General features: G+C 41.7%; 1 protein-coding gene across 1 annotated transcript in view; it reads right to left on the minus strand.

Annotated features, from left to right (window-relative positions):
• The window catches only part of LOC144679024 (putative 2-ketogluconate reductase), a 34,928-nt gene extending 32,103 nt beyond the window's left edge, over positions 1 to 2,825 (minus strand). The window contains exons 1-2 of the mRNA XM_078539251.1: positions 2,450 to 2,825; positions 663 to 834 (exon numbers count right to left, since the gene is read on the minus strand). Coding sequence (XP_078395377.1) covers positions 663 to 834; positions 2,450 to 2,825 — 548 coding nt within the window. The remainder of the gene's footprint in view (positions 1 to 662; positions 835 to 2,449) is intronic.
• Positions 2,826 to 8,036: the final 5,211 nt, after the last annotated feature.

The raw sequence follows: 8,036 nt of genomic DNA on the forward strand, positions 1-8,036 counted from the left end.
CCCATACTCGCACTGGTTCTGATCTCTCCGCCACTCTCTCACGCTGTCTTGTGATGTCACTCGTTATTTTCAACAAGAACTGACTGCAGGACACTCTTCCCAGACTGCTTCACCATGATGGTGACTGCAAGACACTCTTCCTAGGAGGATGTGTGTATAATAATATGGAGATAAAGACCCGGGCTGGGGGGGGTAGAGGGGAGAGGGGTGGCGGAGGGAGATGTAGCGTAAAGGGTTAATTCTAATGATAGCTACTGAGCATGTGCATAAGGAGCTGTGTCACGGTGATGTCACTCTCAGAGATGAGATGTGTATGAAGTATCTCAGAGAGTAGCTCCAGCTGTGTCTTGGTCTTATTTAACCTTTGTAAATAGTAAGCATGTAAAGAAATGTTTTTGAACAAAAGACCGTTGCCTTCAGCAAGATCTCTTCTCGAGTAAGAAGTCAACAAATCCTGAGATGAACCCACAATAACAGACATTCAACTCTGCCCTGTCCATCCAGGGTAACGGGGTGGGTGGTGGAGAGCTGAGTGCGGGGACTAAAATTGTGCAAGGATGTCAATGTGTTCCTCAACACACTCTGTTGCCACATTATGCCTATGTGTTCCTCAACACATTGTTAGGAAATGCTCCTTTCATGGAACCTCTCGCAAATCCTACCTCCTCTTCCTGTTGTGATACAGGATTTTCATATCGAATCCTTTGGCTCTTTGAGCAACTTTGTATCCAATCCGTCCCATTCCAATAATTCCAAGAGTGGCCTCAGTCACTTCTACTCCATACCAGTTCAAAGGATAACTTTTGGTATCTGGAGAAGTTGCAATCTTCTGACCTAAAATTTAAAAAACAAACCTGTTCTCAACCTATCAGCAGCATTATTTCCAGAAGCAGGAAAAAGGTGAAAACTGGTCAGTGTTCTACAAAAATCATCTTAGTCTGGCAATGGATTGGCAAACAGTCTGTAAGCATAATTGCAATGCTGGTTTCAAATGAAGGCTAGCAGTGTATCGGTGAGCCTACAAATATGGTATTCTTTGGGTTTAATCTGCAACAGTTAATTTAAGAAACGATGCACACCTTCAGCACTGTAACACCAGCAAACCACTCCTCCAAACAGTCAATTGGCACTGTATGAAAACCAGGCAAAAAATTTCCACCACACAGATATTACTGCTCTATAACCCACAAATAGCTCAGTGGTTAATTTAAACACCAAAAGTAATTTTCAGGGTCATTTATAAAGGAATTAGGCTTTCCTTTCATAAACCAATTATAATAAATGCCTATTGCACAGCTAAAACACCATATCCGCAAGTGAAATAATTAGTTTTGTTACATATAATGTTCCCATACAGCAAGACGTACACAGTCCCTGAATGAATTGCCTCTAAATTCATCAAGCCAATTATATTGAACTCAATTTTTTTGCGGGCAGTAGATGCAGATATTGTTTTTGTGAAGACTGTTGCTGATTTTAATCAGGTAAGTGACCCAATGTTTTCATGCATTGTACTTTTTTTTTCACAAGGCACATTTACCAGTCATCAGTGTGATTTGTAACTTAATTATGCAATAGCTTTTTATTATTTTTTAAAAATCAATGCTGTGTGGTAATTCAGAAGTTAACAACAAAGCCTGTAAGAAATGTTGAAAGCATTGGATCTCAGAGGATGATGAATTACAATTATGAAGACAGATTTCAATATGTTTTTAACCACAACTATGGATGGGATTATACACTGAGGGTGGACTCCCCGTACCCCAGCGTAAATGTTAGGGGTGATCCGTTTGGCTAGCCTGCCCTGCTTTAATTTTTCAGCCGACAGGCCTTTAAAGTGTTACAAGACTTCTGCCTCTCTCTAGAAGGACATCGCAGAGTTGCCAACCAATCAGAGGCTAGTAGCTCTGCAGCACCAGCAGCACAGAGGTGGGCATTGCCGATCTGGCAGCTAGGCCAATGAGGAGCAGGCCACCAGTGTCTCAGGTAAGCCCCAGCGACTGGGGAGAATGTCGAAAAGTGCAGAACGAGGGGAGCATGTTCAAACCTACTGGGCTACACTTTGGGCGCAGGTCTCTCCCGCCGCCTGTTTAATTTGAGTGGTGGCGTGATGAGGCCCTTAAGGCACCCTCCCTCCCGATCAAATGGCCCACTGCTTCAGAACTTGCCTCCTGGAGGGCATTAAATTCCACCCTTAGTGTTCATGAAGCAGAATCTATAAATTATTTTCAAGAAGAGTTAGAAAGAGCTTTAGAAAAGTCAGGGAGAGCATGGTTAGTCTATGTGAATAGCCAATTTCTGTGCTGTAAGATTCTATGTTTCCAACCTGTGTGTTTTGTATTTATTAAATCATGCCCTAACCATGGTAGTAAACCACAAAAGTTATAGATTCCAAAAGTCAGCTGTTGTCTATCTTGCACAAATAGTTCATTTTCCATCTCCATCTTACCTTCCAGTATATTCCTGGCAGATGCCAACATTAAAGCCATGCCCATTTCAGCTGTAGCATTGTCCACCGCATGAGGAGTGTTGGCCACCTTCACCCCAAAACTGTAGATCAACGGTAGATTGAGATGGTCCACACCAACTCCATGGTTTACAATTACCTTCAGCTGAGGTAGAGATCTTAGAAGATTTTCATCTATTGTGGGAGATCTTTCCCATTCAAAAATGACCTGGATTTTATTAGCAAGCTCCTCTTTCTTTTTCAGGAATTCTTCATAGTAGATGATGTTGAAACGTTTCTTGATGATTTCCGCATACTGTTCTGGGATACCTTCTGTTTCATTAAGTTCAGAGGCTAAAACATGAACTTGGTCATTCATTGTCTGTGGGGGAGGGTAAAAGAAAGATAATGTTATTCTGTAAATGATTTGATATTATGTTGCTAGATTTTCTTCTCCCCATTTTCCCACTTCTGATGCATCATGCATGCACCAACAGGCTGAGGGCTGAAAGGGCTTGATCCACCCGTCATGCGGAAACTTCCTGGCCCCACAGATGCAGGTTTGGAGGCAGGACAGGGAGCAAAATTTGAAACTTGCACATCTGGTTGGCTCCACAACACGTTCCCCAACAGCACTCTTCCTGCAGGGTCAATGTCAGAAAGGATATCCACCTGGCAGTGGTGGGTAGTCAATTAGGCCAATTAAGGGACAAATTGTGGGCAGGTTACTGACACCTCTGGGATCCAGCTGCTGTCGGATTTCCCCTCCCTCCTACCACCACCCTCCTTTTCCCTCCCCCGCCCCTTCAGCTGAGTAGGAAGGATAGCTGCAGCTTGGTAGCAGGCAGGAGGGCCATCGGGGCCTCCTATCACTTGCCCCATGAATGCACCATAAAGATCACAGTCTCAGCCATAATGCTTCCTGTGGAGAGGGTTTCCCTCCTTTTGATGGCTCTATGAACTGCGGATCTTCCATTTTTTCCAAATCTTATTCAGGTTTGAGAGAGTGCCTCTATCTTGAGGCCCCCTCCCATTCTTTGCTTGTCTGAGTCATGCCCATCTCTGCTGGTGGGGTTTCAGTTTGTCCAGTGCTGCAGGTCCTCCTATTGAGTTTCCTGCCTCAGGAACCTATCCTTGATTGGACGGTGAATGTAAAGACAGCCTCTTAATTAACTGCCCGATGGAAGATTCCGACCTTCAGGCTACTTCTGACTTGTGCAGGGTTGGGACCCAGAAATAATCTCAAAACATGAAACTTTACAAGGGGCAGAAGATTTTGTCCAAAATGTGTCACTTTGTGATCAATCTGCTGAATATGTGCCCCATGGAGTGAGTCAGTCAAGGGCAGATCCTTCCCTGTGATGAAACAAACCTTTCCCATAATTTGCTGCTCAGCCAGCATCTGATTTAACTAAACCTGCAAAGTAAAACTACTTTTACTGTCATCTTCATTTTACCCTTTATTTCACTGCTTTGTTACTTCATTTTTTTTTCAATTTGTTTGGCGTACTTATATTTTCCACTTTTCAACTTTATATAAAGTGGGGGATGAAAGAAGAAACTGATTCAGAAAACCAGGAGGTGGTATTAATACAGATTGCAACTAGGATATGTAAGAGGTGATTGTAGATGCAGAAATTAGAACTAGAATTGAATGTAGGCCTGTGTTGAACCACGATTGTGTTGCTATTGTAAGTCTCAGTGACATTCACATTCAGACAAGAGAGAAGTGTTTTGGATACTTTGAAAGTATAGTTGTTACGCTAATGGTCGAGTAATCTAGTGACATGGAAGACCAATCTAAAGGAAGTGAGTTCAAATTCCAACAACGATTTTATAAAATTCCATCAGAGTTGTCAAGAAGATATAATAATTCTCATAATGTTATTGGAACTTATTGTAAAATAGTGGTGTGTGTGTGTGTGTGTGTGGTGAGACTTAATTGGATTAAAGGCAGCTGGTCTGAAGGCTTTGATGTGGTAGATGAGCTAGGGTTGAAATGTTAAGTGATAAACATAGGTGTCAAGGGAACATTTGCATTTTTAAATAAACAAGGCTAGATTGTTTTCAAAGGAGGGGTGAAATGTGTCGCCTAGCCAGGTGAAGTTCCGAAACAGTGTGTTTATTTTTCCCCAAAGATTACTGGTAAAACTTAGTAGTATGAGAGATTTTTATCAAAAAGGTACAGTCCAAAGACAGTGAAACAATGGGAATTTGCATTCAAAAGGGAAAATATGTATAAAGGAGCAAAGGCTATATGCAAGGGTAGGCATTTTAAGATCTAACAAGTGTGCAAAGCTCTCAGCATCTATGCCTGAAGCTGCTACCTACAAAGAACTGAAGTTAAGGGAGCTCACTTTGAATTGGATTGTCAGGGTATCATGTTTCTTTGCCTGGGTCTTTTAAAATCTGTGTGTCTTACTGTTGCCTTAACAAAAGTATGACTGGGAGAGTCAGATTAATTAGGGGATTTAGAAGCTATTATAGTAGTAATTTGTAGACATATGTGCTTAAAATCATTTCTCTTATTAATAAATGTTTAACCTAGTTTTGTAAAAACCTAAGGCTCGCTGGTCTTATTACTACGGAATTCAAAGCCTGCATCTCGAAACATAAGTTGAAAAATAGTTGTGGCAATTGTCTCAAGTTTCTCTCTGGGATTTGAACAACTCAGCTGTGCCATAACAAGAGTATTGCTGAAAAAAGAGACATGTCAAAGATTTTCATCTTGCACTCATCAGATCACTTCGCAAGAATACCAATATAAGGGGAAAACAAAAATTTATACTGTATGAGAAAAGTGCTGAATGGTTGGCAAGTGGGCTCTGCTTGGTAGAGACATTGCCATGGAGAATGCACCAGGTTATGGTGACTGACAGTTAACTGCCAGCATTGTTTGAAATTTAAACCAGGTAGCTCGACCCTGATGGTCAAGGCATTGCCCTGAGGAATGAATCAGTGAATGACTGTCACTTATTTTGTTTAGCTGAAGCAGGCACAATACATGTAAATATTCTTTCTGTCTACAAAGGACAGGGCCCTGTGTATTAATATATGTAGCTTCCAGTACACGCAAATGCGCTACACTTTGACAATCTTAAGTCAGCTGTCAACACAACTTTTAGCACACTGAGGATTATTTAACAAATGTTGTCCAATCAGGGAATCACATATAATGTTGGACACTGTTTTGAAATGAAAACTGTGTTTTGAGTTTTGCAAGCAAGGGCTGGTTCAGTACGGCCTGTACCCTGCCCATTGTGAACAGCGGCTGGGACATGCTGTTTGATACGTTCCTCCAGACTTTGAGATGCATGGCCTACAGACCTAGCATCACACTGGCACCAAAACTCACATACCACATTACTCATTTGTGTGATAGGCAGAACACCTTTCTTCAACAGGTCTCTTTTTCAGCAATACACAAGTTCTGTACTACCAAATGACGATTTTAAAAGACTGAGAGGTGACTTGATCGAGGTATTTAAAATTATGAAGGTGTTCAACAGGGTAGACATGGAGAAGATGTTTCCACTTGTGGGGGAGCCCAAAAGCAAGAGCCATAAATGTAATAGAAACTCCAATAAATGCAACAAGAAAAAGATCAATGGAAACTTGCCATAAACTGGATTTATGGTGGAAGATCAGGAAAACATCCCCAGAATTTCATGGTCATTACTTATCATGACCTTCAGAAGTTCATTGATGAAAATGAGAAACAATGCAAGCACAAACAAAGCATGATGTCTTGGGAGACTACTGTATAGGTTGTCACAATTTACATTTATTGTGGCCTGAAGTTTCCCAAAGAGATAATGCATCAGATAAGTAATACACCAGATATGGCACAAGAGGCAAGGTTATCATTCCTTATCAAGTTCTAGAAAAGTCAACCACTACTTTTCCAATTTCATTTTGTAATATTGTAAATTGAGTATTGCTGGAAAAAGAGAGACAATTTTTATCAAAACTTTTCGTCTTGTATTCATCAGGACAATTTGCAAGAAAATACCAATGTCAGGGGAAACAACATATTTATACTGTATTAGAAAAGAGTGCTGATTTGTTGGCAAGTGGACACTGATTGATAGAGGCATTGCCAATAATAATACGCCAGTTGATGGAGACTGACAGTTAACTGCCGAGTATTGTTGGAAATTGAAGTCAGGCAGCTTGACTCTAGTCAAGACATTGCCCTGGGGAATGAGTCAGTGAATGGCTGTAACTTATTTTGTTTAGCTGAAACGGGTACAATGTGTGTACATGTTCTTTCTGTCTGTAAAGAACAGGGCCCCGTGTTTTAATAGATGTAGCTTCCAGTACACGCAAATGCACCACACTGTGAGCCTGACTAACAATCTTAAACTGGTTATCAGCATAATTCTTAGCACGTTGAGGATTATTTAGCAACTATTGTCCAATCAAGTGTAGATGTGATTCCATGTTGTGTTTTTGCAAGCATGGACTGGTTGAGTACGGTCTGTCCCTTGCCTGTTGTGAACAGCAGAAGGGATATGCTGTTTGATATGATCTGCCAGTCTTTGGGAAGTATGGCCTACATACTTAGCATCACACTGGCACTGAAATTCATACACCACATTACTCATTTGTGAGATAGGCTTTTTTTGAGTCTCTTTGGCTTGATGGCAGCATCCTGTTGAGTGGCGAACACCACTCGCGTTGCATAGTAGCAGTGTGAAACTGCTATCTTCACCTGCTGCTCAAACTTTTGGGATACCTTGCCCTTCCAGGGTAATCTGAGGTAGACCGGGCACTTTTCTGAAAGTGATGACCTTTGGGCTCATTCAGTAGTCTGCGTGATATATAGTGCAAAACGATCTGATCAGAGTAGCCATTGCCCCGTGGGATACGCTGACAGTACCCAGGTGTCCTGGGGTGGGACTCAAACCCAGCTCTTCTGGCTCAGAGGCAGGGACACTACCTGCTGCACCACAAGACCTCCCGTAGAATGGTTACAGACTTCAAAAACTTTTTCCCCTTTCTGCCATTTACACTATTATTATTATTGAGTCTATATTAGGATAATTAAAGTCCCCCATTATTACGAGGTACTTCTTGCACATCTCTGCAATTTCCTGGCAAGTGTGGCCCTCTCTATCCTTCCCTATAGTTAGTTGGTGGTCTATGGAATGGACCCAGTGGTATAATGGCACCTCCATTGTTTCTTAACTCTAACAAAATAGACTCTGTCCTTGACTGCTCCAGGACATCCACTGAATCCAGCACTGTGATAATCTCCTTAAATCAATATTGCCAACCACCCTCCCACTTTCTTTCATCTCTATATTTCCTGAACATCTTATATCCAGGAATATTTAGTATCAGTCCTGCTTTTTTTTGTGCCCACTAGCTCGTGGCAGGATTGCTATCTTTGAGGTCCTGCTTATTAATCACTTTCCTAGCTGCCTAAAATATGCCTGCAGGGCCTCATCCTGCTTTCTATCTATGCCATTGGAGCCAAAATGGACCATGACCTCTGGCAGTTCATCCTCCCTCCTCAGAATATTCTGTAGCCGCTTAGTGATATCCTGGACCCTGGCACCAGGGATGCAATATAATATTCTGGAAT

The sequence above is a fragment of the Cetorhinus maximus genome, chromosome 3 (genome assembly GCF_964194155.1).
Source record: "Cetorhinus maximus chromosome 3, sCetMax3.hap1.1, whole genome shotgun sequence".
In the NCBI taxonomy this organism is placed as follows: Eukaryota; Metazoa; Chordata; class Chondrichthyes; order Lamniformes; family Cetorhinidae; genus Cetorhinus; species Cetorhinus maximus.